Source organism: Anolis carolinensis, unplaced genomic scaffold (genome assembly GCF_035594765.1).
Source record: "Anolis carolinensis isolate JA03-04 unplaced genomic scaffold, rAnoCar3.1.pri scaffold_7, whole genome shotgun sequence".
NCBI classification, from domain to species: domain Eukaryota; kingdom Metazoa; phylum Chordata; class Lepidosauria; order Squamata; family Dactyloidae; genus Anolis; species Anolis carolinensis.
This window is the reverse complement of record NW_026943818.1, coordinates 40,738,138-40,757,423: the sequence shown is the minus strand read 5'-3', so window position 1 is coordinate 40,757,423 and position 19,286 is coordinate 40,738,138. Positions and strand designations below refer to the sequence as shown.

Sequence of the window (19,286 nt, the reverse complement as noted above, 5' to 3'; positions counted from 1 at the left end):
CATATCTATCTTGTTTGCTGTGTCATAATAAAATAATAATAATTATTATTATTATTATGTATCCAGGAACAAAGCAACCAAGAGCTAGCGAATGCCACCCAAGCTAAGGAAGTCTCCAAGGCGGTAAACAATGCAAAGAGAACAGATGCCAGGCTACTTCTAAAATAATCAAAGAATAATAATAAAAGAATCAGTACAAGAAAACCGCACTACAAACTAGAGCTGACAGCTGGCACCACAAAACATTGCATGGAAAGTTCCTTGACAAAATTGAAGGAAAAGCTGATAAGGAGATATGAAATCCAGCATGCATATCTTGTTTGCTGTGTCATAATAATAATAATAATAATAATAATAATAATAATAATAATTGTCTCCAGGCAGGGGCAATCAAGGGCTAGCACCTAGGTTAGGGATGTCTCCAGAGAGTAAACAAGTCAAGAGGAGACAATGGTGGGCTACGTCTAAGATAACAATACCAATCTATATATATAAATGAGTGATGGCATCACGGCGACCGGCAAAACAACAACCTCGAAACCTCCAACCTCGAAATTTGACAACACAACCCATCATCCATGCCTCTAGGTTGATACAACAAAAAGAAAAGAAAAATAAAGTCCTAATTAAAGGGAAAGGAATAATTGTTTTTATCCAATTGCTGCCAGTTAGAGGGCTAATCTCTGCCCACTTGGTCTCCTAGCAACCAACTCAGCCCAGGGAACAGGCAGACTTAGGCCTCACTTAGGCCTCTTCCACAGATTATCTAATTTGCACTGGATTATATGGCAGTGTAGACTCAAGGCGCTTCCACACAGCTATATATCCCACCATCTCCAACTGACGCTCGGGTGCCAGAGCTAAGAGGGGGCCATGAAGAGACTTCCATCTTGTCTTTTTACATCAGCTAGAGGCTCCTATCCGCAATAACATGCTATGCTAGTTTTATATCTGGAGCAGAATGAAGAAGGCGGGGCCAGGAAGACATCTTTCCACCATGTCTCCTGTATCAATTTAATGATATAATGATATATAATAATATTATACTACACTAATATTATAATACATTGTATATACATGTAATATTAATAATAATATTATGATGTAATACAATGTAATAATAATTATAATTGACTATTATAATTGTATATTTATATTACATGCAATATTACTAATAATATTGTGATATAGTTGTATAATATAATGTATGTATATATACTTGTAAACCGCCCTGAGTGAGAAGGGCGGTATATAAATGTCGCAAATAATCTATATATATAAAAGAGTGATGGCATCATGGCGACCCACAAAACAACAAAACTACAGGCCTCCCAACCTCGACATTTGACAACACAACCCATCATCCACGCCTCTAGGTTGATACAACAAAAAAAAATAAAGTCCTAATTAGAGGGAGAGGAATAATTGTTTTTATCCAATTGCTGCCAGTTAGAAGGCTAAGCTCCTCCAACTTGGTCTCCTAGCAACCCAATCAAAAATAATAAAAAACACTAAAAAATAATTAAAAACACTAAAAGATTAATACAATAAAATACTATAATAACAGAAAATAACTAAAAATAATACAAGAAAATAATAAAATACAATAAATAAAAAGATAACTTACAATAAAAGTAATTTAAAAACACAAATAACGTCAAATAATAATTACACAACAATTTTTAACCAATACCACCACTACTTTGCCACAGCAACGCGTGGCCGGGCACAGCTAGTAAATAATAATAAATAAATTTGTAATCTTATATTATCTGCTTTGCACTGGATTATCTTTACCTTAACTACCACCAATTTCTCAATACTTTATTTCCCATACCACCATACTTTGCCACAGCAACGCGTGGCCGGGCACAGCTAGTATCAATAATAACAATAAGGGCTGAAGGGTAACAATAACAATAAGGCTAAGGCTGTCTCCAAGGAGCAAAGCGTGCCAAGGGAAGGAAGCAAGGCCTGCTACCTGGTTGATCTCCTCCTGGGTGGACTGGAGGGACTTGATGATGGTCTCCAGCTGGACCTTCCCGGCCTGCAGGCTCTGCCCCAGCTGGGTCTCCTCCTCCTGCAGCCGGCTCAGCTCGGCCTTGGCCTGCCCGATGCCCTCCGCCTGCGACTGCAGGTCCGACTCCTGCGTCTGGATCTGCAGCTTCAGCGACGAAATCTGGAACGAGAACCGGGCGCAAGCGAGTGTCAATTCGAGCCTTGCGAGACACAACGGCCAGGTCATAGAATCATCTATATATATAAAAGGCTTTTGGCATCACGGCGACTCACAAAACAACAAAACCCAACACCCCCCAAACTCTAAAATTGGCAACACAATCCATCATCCCTGCCTCCAGTAAGATACAACACAAAAAACACAATCACAACACCAAAAAAAAAGGCCAAAACCCACAACAGGCAATGTGCCATGCTTTCTATATTTTGTAATCTATATATATAAAAGAGTGATGGCATCACGGCGACCCACAAAACAACAAAACTACAGGCCCCCCAACCGAAATTTGACAACACAACCCATCATCCACGCCTCTAGGTTGATACAACAAAAAGAAAAGAAAAATAAAGTCCTAATTAGAGAGAGAGAGGAATAATTGCTTTTATCCAATTGCAATAATAATACCATATAATAATTTAATTATATGTTATATATTACATATAATATTACATTGTAGTGGTATAGTTCAATATCTATATATATAAAAGAGTGATGGCATCAGGGCACCGGACAAAACAACAAAACTACAGGCCCCCCAACCTCGAAATTTGACAACACAACCCATCATCCACGCCTCTAGGTTGATACAACAAAAAGAAAAGAAAAATAAAGTCCTAATTAGAGAGAGAGAGGAATAATTGCTTTTATCCAATTGCTGCCAGTTAGAAGGCTAAGCTCCTCCAACTTGGTCTCCTAGCAACCCAAAAATAATAAAAAACACTAAAAATTAATACAATAAAATACTATAATAACAGAAAATAACTAAAAATAATACAAGAAAATAATAAAATATAATAAATAAAAATATAACTTACAATAAAATTAATAAAAAATTGCAAATAACGTCAAATAAAAATTACACAACAATTTTTAACCAATACCACCACCACTTTGCCACAGCAACGCATGGCCGGGCACAGCTAGTAGAATCATAGAATAGTAGAGTTGGAAGAGACCACATGGGCCATCTAGTCCAACCCCATTCTGCCAAGAAGCAGGAAATCGCATTCAAAGCACCCCCGACAGATGGCCATCCAGCCTCTGCTTCAAAGCCTCCAAGGAAGGAGCCTCCACCACGGCCCCGGGGAGAGAGTTCCACTGGTGAACAGCCCTTCTCACTGTGAGGAAGTTCTTCCTGATGTTCAGGTGGAATCTCCTTCCTTTCCTGTAGTTTGAAGCCATTGTTCCCTTGTGTCCTAGTCTCCAAGACTTGCTCCCTCCGCCCTAGGACTTCCCCTCACGTATTTGTACATGGCTATCATCATGTCTCCTCATGTCAGGTCTGGTCTAACCACGTTGTGTCATTGCAGAGCAACGTTTCTCAACCTTCCTAATTTCACGACCCCTCTGAACCCCCCTCGCGACCCCCCCCTCCCCGGGGTCCCGACCTCCAGGTTGAAAAACACTTCCGTGCAGCCAGAGAACAAACGGAACCCCAACAATGATGCATCTAGACCAGGGGTCCCCAAACTTTTTAAGCCGAGGGCCGGTCCACAATCCTTCAGACTGTTGAGGGGCCGGATTATCATTTGAAAAAAAAAAATACAAACAAATTCCGATGCACACTGCACATGTCTTATTTGTAGTGCAAAAACAACAACAACAACAATAAGAACAATGAAAGAACAATGCAATATTTAAAAATATAAACAATTTTAACCCAACCTACATTTATCAGGATTTCAATGGGAAGTGTGGGCCTGCTTCTGGCCAATGAGATAGTCAAGTTAATTAGGATTGTTGTTGTTATTGTTGTGTGCCTTCAAGTCATTTCAGACTTTGGGCGAGCCTAAGTCTAAAATGTTTTTATTTATTTATTTATTTAAAATATTTATTTATTATTTATTTATTTACTGCATTAATTTACTACATTTGTATCACACCCTTCTCACCCCAAAGGGGACTCAAGAGTGGCTTACAAATTATATGTACATGCAATATATTATATTATTAGCATAGCACCATATTAGCATTATATATTGCTATATTGAACTATACCACTATACTATAATATTATTAGTAATATAGAATATATAATTAATATAATTATATGGTATTATTATTAGTGTTATATTGTATTACATTATAATATTATTATCAATATTATATGTACATACAATATATTATATTATTAGCATAGCACCATATTAGCATTATATATTACTTTATTGAACTATACCACTATACTATAATATTATTAGTAATATAGAATATATAATTAATATTATTATATGGTATTATTATTAGTGTTATATTGTATTACATTATAATATTATTATCAATATTATATGTACATACAATATATTATATTATTAGCATAGCACAATATTAGCATTATATATTACTATACTGAACTATACCACTATACTGTAATATTATTAGTAATATTATATGTAATATAGAATATATAATTAATATTATTATATGGTATTATTATTAGTGTTATATTGTATTACATTATAATATTATTATCAATATTATATGTACATACAATATATTATATTATAAGCATAGCACAATATTAGCATTATATATTACTTTATTGAACTATACCACTATACTGTAATATTATTAGTAATATTATATGTAATATAGAATATATAATTAATATTATTATATGGTATTATTATTAGTGTTATATTGTATTACATTATAATATTATTATCAATATTATATGTACATACAATATATTATATTATTAGCATAGCACAATATTAGCATTATATATTACTATATTGAACTATACCACTATACTGTAATATTATTAGTAATATTATATGTAATATAGAATATATAATTAATATTATTCTATGGTAATACTATTAGTGTTATATTGTATTACATTATAATATTATTATCCATATTATATGTATATACAATATATTATATTATAAAACCGAGGGCGGGGGCCAGGTCAATGACCTCGGAGGGCTGCATCCGGCCCCCGGGCCTTAGTTTGGGGACCCCTGAGATAGACCAAACTTGCCCGACATAACAGACTTTAAGTACTCATGGCACCCAGGGCACAGGCAGTGTGCAATTAGGTCTGATTCAGACTGCCTATAAAATACAGATTATCCAATTTGAACTGGATTATATGGCAGTGTAAACTCAAGGTCCTTCCACACAGCTGTATTACCCATTTATAATCTTATATTATATTATCTGCTTTGAACTGGATTATCTTGAGTCCACGCTGCCATATAATCCAATTCAGTGTGGATTTTATACAGCTGTGTAGAAGGGGCCTCATATAATCCACTTCTAAGCACATAATATAAGATTACAAATATAATATGAAATAATTACTGTAGTATAATAATGCAGAACAATATACTCTCTAAAACCAGGACAGTAAATAAAGAGCAACACTCTGAAAGCAGGGAAATTGGGAATTCCAGAAAGGAAACAATCAGGGCCAGCTAACACTTCCCAACAGAGGATTCTCCCAGGCAGGAAACAATCAGGCTTTGAAGCTGCAAGGCCATTAAATGCTAATCAAGGTGCCTAATTGCAGCATTCGTACCTGCCACACCGAGACTATTAATTGCTGTTCAACCTGGCCAACCAAGGATTCCGCAAGGTAGAAAGCGGCCAGGCTTGCAAGCAGCAAGGCTATTCAGTGCTATTCAACCTGGCCAACCAAGATTTCCCCTCAGTGGGAAACCCCCAGGCTTTGAAGCCATGAGGCTACTCCGTCCCATTCAACCTGCCCTAGCAAGGATGCCCTATGTGGAAAGCGGCCAGGCTTTGAAGCTGCAAGGCTATTCAGTGCAATTCAAGCTGGCCAAACAAGGCTTCCCCTACAAAGGAAGTAGCCAGGTTCACAGCTCTTTGACTGAGGTTGCTACTCCAGCTACTCCAGAAAACGGCCAGGCTTTGAGGCTGCAAGGCTATTCACTGCTATTTCACCTGCTATTTCACAAATGAATCCCATAAGCCACAGCAACACGTGGCTGGGCAAAGCTAGTAATAATAATAATAATAATAATAATAATAATAATAATAATAATAACAACAACAACAAATGGAAGAGAGATCATCTAGTCCAACCACCCTTCTGCCTTCATGCAGGAAAAGCACAATCAAAACACCTCAACAGGTGCCCATCCAGCCTCAATAGTATCAATGATAATAATATCCACAATATTAATGATAATAATCTTATATACATATATAAAAGCATATAACATATATCAAATACCACCACTTCCTCATTACTTTATTTTCCATACCACCAGACTACACCACAGCAACGCGTGGCCGGGCACAGCTAGTATATAATATAGCAATAATGTTACATTATCATATCATATTATTACATTCTACATTACTATTGTATTAATATAGGTTACATTATATCTTATGTATTATATATAATTACTAGCTGTGCCCGGCCACGCGTTGCTGTGGCGTATGGGAATTCTTTGTTAGGTAGGTGGAATAGAAAGGAATAGGCTTGCTGCTTGGAAGGTTAGGTAGTTGCCTTTTAGGGGGGTAGAATTGTAATGAATAGCCTCGGTGGTTCAAAGCCTGGGTGCTTGCTATCTAGGGGAAATCTTTGGTTGGTCAGCTTCAGAGTAGTATCACTGTTTCAAAGCCTGGTCGCCTTTTATGAAGGTTAATCTTTTATTGGTGTGGTTGCATTGCACTGAATATCCTTGCAGCTCCAATGTCTGGCTGTATTTATTATTTTGTATTATATATATATAGATTACAAAATATAGAAAGCATGGCACATTGCCTGTTGTGGGTTTTGGCCTTTTTTTGGTGTTGTGGTTGTGTTTTTTGTGTGATTGTGTTGTAACTTACTGGAGGCAGGGATGATGGATTGTGTTGCCAATTTTAGAGTTTGGGGGGTGTTGGGTTTTGTTGTTTTGTGAGTCGCCGTGATGCCAAAAGCCTTATATATATATAGATTACAAAATATAGAAAGCATGGCACATTGCCTGTTGTGGGTTTTGGCCTTTTTTTGGTGTTGTGGTTGTGTTTTTTGTGTGATTGTGTTGTAACTTACTGGAGGCAGGGATGATGGATTGTGTTGCCAATTTTAGAGTTTGGGGGGTGTTGGGTTTTGTTGTTTTGTGAGTCGCCGTGATGCCAAAAGCCTTATATATATATAGATTACAAAATATAGAAAGCATGGCACATTGCCTGTTGTGGGTTTTGGCCTTTTTTTGGTGTTGTGGTTGTGTTTTTTGTGTGATTGTGTTGTAACTTACTGGAGGCAGGGATGATGGATTGTGTTGCCAATTTTAGAGTTTGGGGGGTGTTGGGTTTTGTTGTTTTGTGAGTCGCCGTGATGCCAAAAGCCTTATATATATATAGATTACAAAATATAGAAAGCATGGCACATTGCCTGTTGTGGGTTTTGGCCTTTTTTTGGTGTTGTGGTTGTGTTTTTTGTGTGATTGTGTTGTAACTTACTGGAGGCAGGGATGATGGATTGTGTTGCCAATTTTAGAGTTTGGGGGGTGTTGGGTTTTGTTGTTTTGCGAGTCGCCGTGATGCCAAAAGCCTTTTATATATATAGATATTGTATTGCGATACATGATGATGATGATGGGGGCCGCACTCACCACCTGGCTCTCCTCCTGGCACTTCTGCCGGACGTCGCCCAGCATGTCCCGCAGCTTGGCCTTCTGCTGGTCCATCTCATCCAGCCGGCCCTGAGCGTCCTGCTTCTGGGCCTCCAGCTCCTGCAGCCCGTTGGCCTCCCGGTCCAAGTCGTTCTGCAGCTCCTGGAGAGACAAGACGTGTCGGTCAAGGAGATGGGCATCTGTCGGGAGGGCTCGGGTGGTACCTTCCTGCCTGGCTGAACCAGCTTGGACTGGATGGCCTTTGGGCGGTCTTGTTGGACTCTACAATTCTATAACCTTATTCCTCCATGAGCCTTCTAATGTCTACGAAGCTGGGTGGCCATCTGTCGGGAGGGGTTCAATGGAAGAAGGATGTTGGTTAGATGGCTCTAGGGCAGGGGTCCTCAAACTTTTGAAGCAGAGGGCCGGTCCACAATCCTTCAGACTGTTGTGGGGCTGAATTATCATTAAAAAAATTTACAAATTCCTATGCATACCGCACATGTCTTATTTGTAGTGAAACAACAACAACAACAACAACGAAAGAACAATACAATATTTAAAAATCAAAACAATTTTAACCAACATAAACCTATCAGGATTTCAATAGGAAGTGTGGACCTGCTTCTGGCCAATGAGATAGTCAGGTTAATTAGGATTGTTGTTGTTGTGTGCCTTTAAGTCATTTCAGACTTGGGCGAACCTAAGTCTAAAACTATTTATTTATTCATTTACTACATTTATTTACTACATTTATATCCTGCCCTTCTCACCCTGAAGGGGACTCAGAGCAGCTGTATGGACATACAATATATTATATTATTAGCATAGCACAATATTCGCATTATATATTACTATATTGAACCACTATACTGTAATATTCTATGTAATATATAACATATAATTAATATTATTATATGGTATTATTAGTATTATATTGTATAAAATGATAATATTAGTATCAATATCATATGTATATACAATGTATTATATTATTAAAACTGATATAAAATATTATATTTTAAATGAGGGCAGGGGCCAGGTCAATGACCTTGGAGGGCCGCATCCGGCCCCCGGGCCTTAGTTTGGGGACCCCTGATCTAGGGCCTTATTTCTATGTGAGAGTTAGTCCAAAACACCCGGTGTTGTATGTCAGCCTGTTCAGTCTGTGCCTGTTTCCCTTATTCCTGTGCAGCCTGAGGATGGGCTTGGGCTGGAGTTGAGGGTGGATGAGAGGCCTGAGCAGCCAGAATGAAGTGCAGATGAGCCAGGGGAGGTGTTGAGGGAAGACCTTTCACCGAGTTCTGCAGAAAAACAGTTTGGTAGCGATTTGAAGGTTGTTTTGCCACCTGGCAGTGATAACATAACCTTGAAACGTAGGCAGTTTTACAATAAATATAGGGAACACTCTCAGAAAGTCAGGCGCTCTGCTCATTTACAACCAAAGAGAGACAGTAATCAGCTGTCGGGAAAGGCAAAAAGAATGTTTTTTTTTTTTATTTATTCGCAGTCTGGGATTTTGGAGAAAGCTTTGATTGATTGAGGCAGCTTTCAGTCTTTAGTTATCGACATAACTAGCACTTTGGCCCAGTTTCCTAAAGATCTTATCCATGATTTTATCATTATGTATTGTATGTGTTTTATTGTTGTTTGATTTGTTTTACTGCTTGTTTTTATATTGTTGATGCCCCATGTAAGCTGCCCCGATTCGGGGAGACAAAATTATTATTATTATTATTATTATTATTATTATTATTATTATTATTATTATTGTTATTATTAGTTGAAGCAACTTTGCTTTACCTTCTTCAATGGCAGAAGGATGTTGGTTGGATGGCTCTACAGCCTTATTTCTATGGCCTCATTTCTGCATGAGCCTGCTAATGCCTATGTGGTTGGATGGCCATCTGTTGGGAGGGCTTTGTGTCTATGGAAGAAGGGGATTGCACTGGATAAGGGAGAGGGTTTATTGCATCTCTTGGATTCTATTTATACTTTTGAACAGCCTGGATGTCCATCTGCCGGGAGGGCTTTGCTTGTGTTTTCCTGTCTGGCAGAAGGAAGTGTTGGATTATGGTTGTATGTGTATGAAATGTAAATCAAGTGTTTTCTGCTGTTAGGCAAGAGTGTGTGTTTCAGCAATGAAACAGTTAACAGCAGGCTAGTTTTGACTGACAGCCTGCTGTTGACCTATCAGGCATGATTTCCGGTCTTTGGAGGTCGGAACGAATGTGTTTTTTTCCTTATCTCTGAGTGTGTGGAGCTGGTGCTTGCCGAGGCAAGAGGCTGAAGAGAAATGCCAGCTCAGAGCAATGGCTTTTGCTATGCTTTGTAAATATGTATTATAGATATTTAAATAAATGTTTGGACTTCAGACAACAGATGTCTTAGAGCAGGGGTCCCCAAACTAAGGCCCGGGGGAGGGATGCGGCCCTCCAAGGTCATTTACCTGGCCCCCATCCTCATTTATAATATAATATTTTTATATCAGTTTTAATAATATAATATATTGTATATACATATGATATTGATAATAATATTATCATTTTATACAATACTAATAATAATACCACATAATAATATTAATTATATATCATATATTACATATAATATTACAGTATAGTGGTATAGTTCAATATAGTAATATATAATGCTAATATTGTGCTATGCTAATAATATAATATATTCTATGTACATACAGCTGCTCTGAGTTCTCTTCAGGGTGAGAAGGGTGGGATATAAATGTAGTAAATAAATGTAGTAAATGAATAAATAAATAATTTTGGACTTAGGCTCGCCCAGAGTCTGAAATGACTTGAAGACAGACAACAACAACAATCCTAATTAACCTGACTATCTCATTGGCTAGAAGCAGGCCCAGACTTTCCATTGAAATCCTGATAGGTTTATGTTGGTTAAAATTATTTTCATTTTTAAATATTGTATTGGTCTTTTATTGTTATTGTTGTTGTTTTGCACTACAAATAAGATACGTGCAGTGTGCATAGGAATTTTTTCGTTTTTTTTTTTTTTTCCAAATGATAATTTGGCCTCTCAACAGTCTGAAGGATGGTGGACCGGCCCTCTGCTTTAAAAGTTTGGGGACCCCTGACTTAGAGTCTGAATTGGTGTGGCAGACGATTGCAACCAATTCATCAGGGTGCTGGAGAAGATGAGCGATGGTGCTTGAAGAATCCCACCCGGCACCCACCCTGGACCCCACGCCGACAGGAAGCTGGACTAGATGGCCTCTGGGTGTCCCTTCCGACTCTATGAATGTGATTCTATGTGATGACTCATGGGCCATGTAGTCCCGTTCCATGTACTATTGTGGCAGATGAAGAGGAAAACTTGGGTTTCCCGCCGTTTCTGCCAGATTTGGAGCCCTTGCACCTGCAAGATGTTTGCCCACCAGAAGTCAGCCAAACAAGCCTTGAGCAGAAATCTCCCCCATTTTCTCGCCGGGATTATTATAATCAAGATAGAGGCGCTCGAGAGGCGACTCGCCGGAGCGCCAGGATAGCTGCCAGACAATTAGCTGATTAAGTCTGTTTCCCTTGGGAAACTTTAAGGAGTCATGCATCTGGACACAGTATAGGTTTCGTTTCTTGTTCCCCAGAGAAAGTGTTCCTTGGCGGGAAAACAAGATCCTATATAGGTGTTTGCCCGCAAAGAAATCCTTGCGGAGTCAATTCGTCAGCTGGAGGAGTGAGATCGTGTGTAGACTTCATACTCCAGTTCCCAGCTCCCGGGTCAAGTTTCCAGCCCTGCCTTGTTCCACGGACTTCTATGGACTCAGTTCTTGTTTCATGTTTGCCTTGTTTCAAGTTTGCTCTTGCCAAGTTTCAAGTCTTGCCTTGCCTTGCGTTTTAAATCACGGACCTTGCTTCCTAGATTCAAGCCTTGTTTACCAGTTTCCTTCGGATTTACCTTAAGCCTCAAAAGACTATGGACAGTTCCCCACACTATTGCTTGCCAAATAGTGTGTGTTTCGGTGAAGTGGATTATAACTTTGGACTCTAATATCACATATTGGACATTGCTTTACTGGACTATATTTGACCTTTCCTGAAAGGTCTACTTCTGAACTATATTCTTCACTTGTTTTTATTGACTTTCCTTAATAAAGATATTAGATAGATTCTGGTCTCTGCGCATGGTTATTGGTGTTCTGCAGCCTGGGTCCTGACATTCTAGGAAAATACCCATGAGGGGATGCAACTGGTTTGGGGCCCCATCTCCATGATTTTCCCCGGAGGAGCTTCACTGGGGAGCAAACCTGGAGGGCCTTACCTGGACTTCGCTGGTTTTCTGGCGGATGGCCCCCTCCCTCTCCCGGATCTCTTGCTCCAAGGAATACTTCTCCCTGCAACACAACACAACGGGCAGGCCGGTCAGGGTTCTCCTTCTCAGCGTTTCGGTCTTAATAAGTGTCCACTGAGTTCTTTATTTAGTTTATCATTTTCACACCAAAGGTAGGCATGCCGCCCAAAACTTGCCTCGACAGCTCGGCCATTTGTTTATATTCTCGGGGCCAGCAAGGCCGCCAATGGCTCTCCATCCTTCCTTCCTTCCTTCCTTACCTCTGGAGGAGAGCGATCTCCTGGCTGATGTCATCCAGCTCCTTGACGCCCGTGAACTCCCCGGATCCCACCGAACTCGAGCTGTCCTACAAGGGAGGGCGGGAAAAATATTATTATCATCATAACAACATTATTATTACCATTAATATTAATAATAATAATATTTTTATTGCAATTTCAGTGTGAGAGATATATCAGAACTTTGACAGAACAACATTTATTTTATTTAAATGTCCGGGCTGTGGCGCAGGCTGTTGAGCAACCAGCTGCAATGAATCACTCTGACCAGGAGGTCATGAGTTCGAGGCCAGCTCAGAGCCCCGTGTTTGTCTTGTCTTTGTTCTATGTTAAAAGGCATTGAATGTTTGCCTTATACAGTAGAGTCTCACTTATCCAACACTCGCTTATCCAACGTTCTGGATTATCCAACGCATTTTTGTAGTCAATGTTTTCAATATATCGTGATATTTTGGTGCTAAATTCATAAATACAGTAATTACTACATAGCATTACTGCGTATTGAACTACTTTTTCTGCCAAATTCGTTGTCTAACATGATGTTTTGGTGCTTAATTTGTAAAATCATAACCTAATTTGATGTTTAATAGGCTTTTCCTTAATCCCTCCTTATTATCCAACATATTCGCTTATCCAACATTCTGTCGGCCCGTTTATGTTGGATAAGTGAGACTCTACTGTATGTGTAATGTGATCTGCCCCGAGTCCCCTTCGGGGCGAGAAGGGCGGAATATAAATACTGTAAATAAATAAATAAATAAATTTATTTACAACATTTATACCCCGCCCTTCTCGCCCGAGGGGACTCGGGGACATACAGAATCCATATTAAATAATTTTTATTAATGGTTTATTTTACATAAACAATAAAATGGTATCAATATAAAATGTCACAGAAAAAGAAAAACCAAAACAACTATAGAGGAGACGATAGGGGAAAGGAACAATGGAGAAACAAAAAACCAAGACACAAAGATAAAAACACAACCCCCCCAAAACCCCAAAACAAAACAACAACAACAAAAAATGAAAAAGAATTACTAAGGAAATACCACACACAACATGTTGTATAGACAGTAGAGTCTCACTTATCCAACATAAACGGGCCGGCAGAACGTTGGATAAGCGAATACGTTGGATAACAAGGAGAGATTAAGGAGGAGCCTATTAAACATCAAATTAGGTTATGATTTTACAAATTAAGCACCAAAACATCATGTTATACAACAAATTTGACAGAAAAGGTAGTTCAATACGCAGTAATGCTATGTAGTAATTAATCAATTAATCAAAAACTATTTACTGCCCTTATTTCCATGTACAACTATCTATGGTACCTCTTGCAGCTTCCACGCTGATTTCTCTCTCTTGTAGTTTCAATGTAGTCATGAATAATATAATAATAATATAATAGTAATAATAAGGCCCGGGCTGTGGCGCAGGCTGGAGAGCAGCCTGTTGCAACCAGCTGCAATGAATCACTCTGACCTGGAGGTCATGAGTTCGAGGCCCGCTCGGAGCCTATGTATGTTTGTCTTTGTTCTATGTCAAAAGGCATTGAATGTTTGCCTTATATGTGTAATGTGATCCGCCCTGAGTCCCCTTTGGGGTGAGAAAGAAGGGCGGAATATAAATGCTGTAAATCTATATATATAGAAGGGTAATAAAATTTCGGCCTAGGACAAAACAACAAAACGACACATCCCAGAAACACTAAACTTGGCAGCACAACCCCTCACCCATGCCTCTACGTTCATACAACAAAAAGCTCAGCTACTCCAGAAAACGTCCAGGCTTTGAGACTGCAAGTCTATTCACTGCTATTCCATCTGGCCAACAAAGGATTCCCATAAGCCACAGCAACGCGTGGCCGGGCAAAGCTAGTAAATAAATAAATAAATAAAATAATAATATCCTACAATAATAATAGAATAATAGAATGATTATATATATATATATATATATATATATATATATATATATATATATATATATATCTCTTAGCAGATAGATATATATGTGTGTATATATATATATATATATATATATATATATATATATATGTATATGTATATGTATATGTATATATATATATATCTTAGCTTCTTAGCAGGGAGTTGGACTGGATGGCCCATGTGGTCTCTTCCAACTCTACTATTCTATGATTCTATGATTCTGTGTGTGTGTGTGTGTGTGTAATGTGCATAATTCCCATGGAGTAAACAACAAAACCACTGGACCAAATCACACCACATTTGGCCACAAAAGACATTAGTCACCCAATCAATCTGTATGCGGCAGCGTGTCAGCAAAAATGGCTAGGCGTGTCCGTGCTGACACGCGTGTCATAGGTTGGCCATCACTGCTCTAGAGAAACTTTGCACAGAGAAGCTGCATGATCAACTGAACATAGGAGCCTCCGGTGGCCTAGGGGATAAAAGCCTCGTGACTTGAAGGTTGGGCTGCTGACCTGAAGGCTGCCAGGTTCGAATCCCACCCGGGGAGAGCGCAGATGAGCTCCCTCTGTCAGCTCCAGCTCCATGCCGGGACATGAGAGAAGCCTCCCACAAGGATGGTAAAAACATCAGAAACATCTGGGCAACGTCCCCTGGGCAACGTCCTTGCAGACAGCCAATTCTCTCACACCAGAAGCAACTCCGGTTGCTCCTGACGTGAAAAAAAAACTGAACATACCTTGCCCTGTATGTCAATGGGAACTGAGGGGGGGGAAGGGGGCACAGAAGGGGCAGAGAGGGGGTCCGGAAGGGTTGTCGGGGTCTCACCTGGACCGGGGTGGTCCTTTCCGAGGGGGGGATCATGTCCGGGAGCAGCGCCTGGGGCGGGTCCAGGCCCTTGCTGACCTTCTGCTGGATGAGGTGCATGGCCAGCGCAAACTGGTCCTTGTTCAGCTTCCCCGTCTGCCGGGTGTCCGCCAAGGCCCTGCCGGGGAGAAGCAAGGGTGATGATCATTATTACCATGATAGTTAGTGACACAACGACATAGTAGGACACAGCAAACAAGATAGATATGCTGGATTTCGTATCACAGAATCACAAGTCGAACACTTCTCAAGTGTCTAGGACTGTGTGATGTATTATTATTATTATTATTATATTGTATTATTATTATTATTATTATTATTATATTGCATGACACAGCAAACGAGATGTATATGCTGGATTTTGTATCACAAAACCACAAGTCGAACACTTCCAAGTGTCTAAGACTGTGTGATTTATTATTGTTATTATTACTATTATTATTATTATATTATTATTATATTGTATTATTATTATTATTATATTGTATTATTATTATTATTATTATTATTATTATATTGCATGACACAGCAAACGAGATGTATATGCTGGATTTTGTATCACAAAACCACAAGTCGAACACTTCCAAGTGTCTAAGACTGTGTGATTTATTATTGTTATTATTACTATTATTATTATTATATTATTATTATATTGTATTATTATTATTATTATTATTATTATATTGTATTATTATTATTATTATTATTATTATTATTATTATTATATTGCATGACACAGCAAACGAGATGTATATGCTGGATTTTGTATCACAAAACCACAAGTCGAACACTTCCAAGTGTCTAAGACTGTGTGATTTATTATTATTACTATTATTATTATTATTATATTATTATTATATTGTATCATTATTATTATTATATTGTATTATTATTATTATTATTATTATTATTATTATTATTATTATATTGCATGACACAGCAAACAAGATAGATATGGTGGATTTCGTATCACAAAATCACAAGTCGAACACTTCCAAGTGTCTAAGACTGTGTGATGTATTATTATTATTATATTATTATTATTATTATTATTATTGTATTATTATTATATTGTAATATTATTATTATATTATTGTATTATTATTATTATTATTATTATTATTATTATTATTATTATATTGCATGACACAGCAAACAAGATGGATATGCTGGATTTCGTATCACAAAATCACAAGTCGAACACTTCCCAAGTGTCTAGGACTGTGTGACGTATTATTATTATTATTATTATTATTATTATTATTATTATTTTATTATGACACAGCAAGCCAGATAGACATGCTGGATTTCGTATCACAGAATCACAAGTCAAACACTTCCCAAGTGTCTAGGATTGTGTGATGTATTTTTGGATGATGCGTGCAGATCCCAGTCGGGTGGCCTTTTGCAGTTGGCAGATCTAATATTTTAGAGAGTTGATTCATCTTATTCAGGTATTGTAACTGTTATTAAGGATACCTCTTCGTGAGAAACATCATTGTAACCACTAAGCTTTGTGCCTGAATAAACTTGTTCTTGTTTTTCCAACATCATATATATTTTGAACCAAATTTTGATCCTCTGCAGATGCCAGTGGGCAATGCAGGAGAAATGGAAAAAAGGAGCCAATGCTGATAGAACAGGTGGGCCGTACAGCCCGGAAACCACACAACAACAACAACAACAACACCCCAGAGATATTCTGGCCATGAAAGCCTTTGCCAGCATCAACAAGGTTTCCCTTGGGGAGGGAGAAAGTCCTACCAGATGTGGGCCAGGAGGTTCTGGGAGAGGCCCGAGTGCATGAAGATGTCCTTCACCTCCAGGCCGCTGACAAAGCCGTCCTGGTCCAGGTCCGTCTTGAGGAAGATCTCGTCATAGCGCAGCTTGTCCGGCAGGAGCACCACCCAGTTGGACGACGGGGCCTGGGGCGGAAAGAGAGGCTCAGCCGGGAGGCCACTGGGAAGGACTCCGAGTGGAACTCCCCCACCGTCCCTATTATTAGTGTCACTAGGATGATGATGATGATGCTCCACCCCCAACGCCCAGAGTTGCAGACAAACACAGGACTGCTCTGTTCTCCAACAGAACTTGACTCAAACTCTAGGCAGACAGAACACAACTGAACTGATGCAATCGTTATGCACAAACACTTGTGTCTGGATACTCCCTAGTTCCAGCCACACATCAAGGACATCATAGTTCCAGCCACACATCAAGGACATCATGGCACACTATCAATACACACATCCCACATTAACTCTAGGCAGACAGAACTCAACTGAACTGATGCAATCGTTATGCACAAACACTTGTGTCTGGATACTCCCTAGTTCCAGCCACACATCAAGGACATCATAGTTCCAGCCACACATCAAGGACATCATGGCACACTATCAATACACACATCCCACATTAACTCTAGGCAGACAGTACTCAACTGAACTGATGCAATCGTTATGCACAAACACTTGTGTCTGGATACTCCCTAGTTCCAGCCACACATCAAGGACATCATAGTTCCAGCCACACATCAAGGACATCATGGCACACTATCAATACACACATCCCACATTAACTCTAGGCAGACAGTACTCAACTGAACTGATGCAATCGTTATGCACAAACACTTGTGTCTGGATACTCCCTAGTTCCAGCCACACATCAAGGACATCATAGTTCCAGCCACACATCAAGGACATCATGGCACACTATCAATACACAAATCCCACATTAACTCTAGGCAGACAGTACTCAACTGAACTGATGCAATCGTTATGCACAAACACTTGTGTCTGGATACTCCCTAGTTCCAGCCACACATCAAGGACATCATAGTTCCAGCCACACATCAAGGACATCATGGCACACTATCAATACACAAATCCCACATTAACTCTAGGCAGACAGTACTCAACTGAACTGATGCAATCGTTATGCACAAACACTTGTGTCTGGATACTCCCTAGTTCCAGCCACACATCAAGGACATCATAGTTCCAGCCACACATCAAGGACATCATGGCACACTATCAATACACAAATCCCACATTAACTCTAGGCAGACAGTACTCAACTGAACTGATGCAATCGTTATGCACAAACACTTGTATCTGGATACTCCCTAGTCCAGCCACACATCAAGGACATCATGGCACACTATCAATACACAAATCCCACATTAACTCTAGGCAGACAGAACTCGACTGAACTGATGCCATCGTTATGCACAAATACTTGTGTCTGGATACTCCCTAGTTCCAGCCACACACCAAGGACATCATAGCTTCTTGGCAATTAACTCTTTCCACACTATGGTGCATTCTGGATGATGCAATCAGTTGCAATACAAGCATGGCACAAATTGCATTTAAACACTAACAATGCACAAATCCCACATTAACTCTAGGCAGACAGAACTCAACTGAACTGATGCAATCGTTATGCACAAACACTTGTGTCTGGATACTCCCTAGTTCCAGCCACACATCAAGGACATCATGGCACACTATCAATACACAATTCCCACATTAACTCTAGGCAGACAGAACTCAACTGAACTGATGCCATCGTTATGCACAAACACTTGTGTCTGGATACTCCCTAGTTCCAGCCACACATCAAGGTCATCCTAGCTTCTTGGCAATTAACTCTTTCCACGTTATGATACAATCTGGATGATGCAATCAGTTGCAATACAAGCATGGCACAAACTGCATTTAAACACTATCAATACACAAATCCCACATTAACTCTAGGCAGACAGAACTCAACTGAACTGATGCAATCAATAAGCACAAACACTTGTGCCTGGATACTCCCTAGATCCAGCCACACATCAAGGTCATCCTAGCTTCTTGGCCATTAACTCTTTCCACGTTATGATACAATCTGGATGATACAATCAGTTGCAATACAAGCATGGCACAAATTGCATTTAAACACTATCAATACAAATCCCACATTAACTCTAGGCAGACAGAACTCAACTGAACTGACGCAATCGTTATGCACAAACACTTGTGTCTGGATACTCCATAGTTCC

The 19,286-nt window shown here is 39.2% G+C and overlaps 1 protein-coding gene across 3 annotated transcripts in view; it reads right to left on the bottom strand.

Moving 5' to 3' along the window:
- The window catches only part of eps15l1 (epidermal growth factor receptor pathway substrate 15 like 1), a 67,680-nt gene that overhangs the window by 34,252 nt on the left and 14,142 nt on the right, over positions 1 to 19,286 (bottom strand). For all 3 annotated transcript variants that reach the window (XM_062960006.1, XM_062960005.1, XM_062960007.1), the window contains exons 9-14: positions 17,006 to 17,166; positions 15,203 to 15,359; positions 12,402 to 12,487; positions 12,112 to 12,184; positions 7,819 to 7,980; positions 1,982 to 2,179 (exon numbers count right to left, since the gene is read on the bottom strand). In XM_062960006.1, the coding sequence (XP_062816076.1) occupies positions 1,982 to 2,179; positions 7,819 to 7,980; positions 12,112 to 12,184; positions 12,402 to 12,487; positions 15,203 to 15,359; positions 17,006 to 17,166 (837 nt within the window). The remainder of the gene's footprint in view (positions 1 to 1,981; positions 2,180 to 7,818; positions 7,981 to 12,111; positions 12,185 to 12,401; positions 12,488 to 15,202; positions 15,360 to 17,005; positions 17,167 to 19,286) is intronic.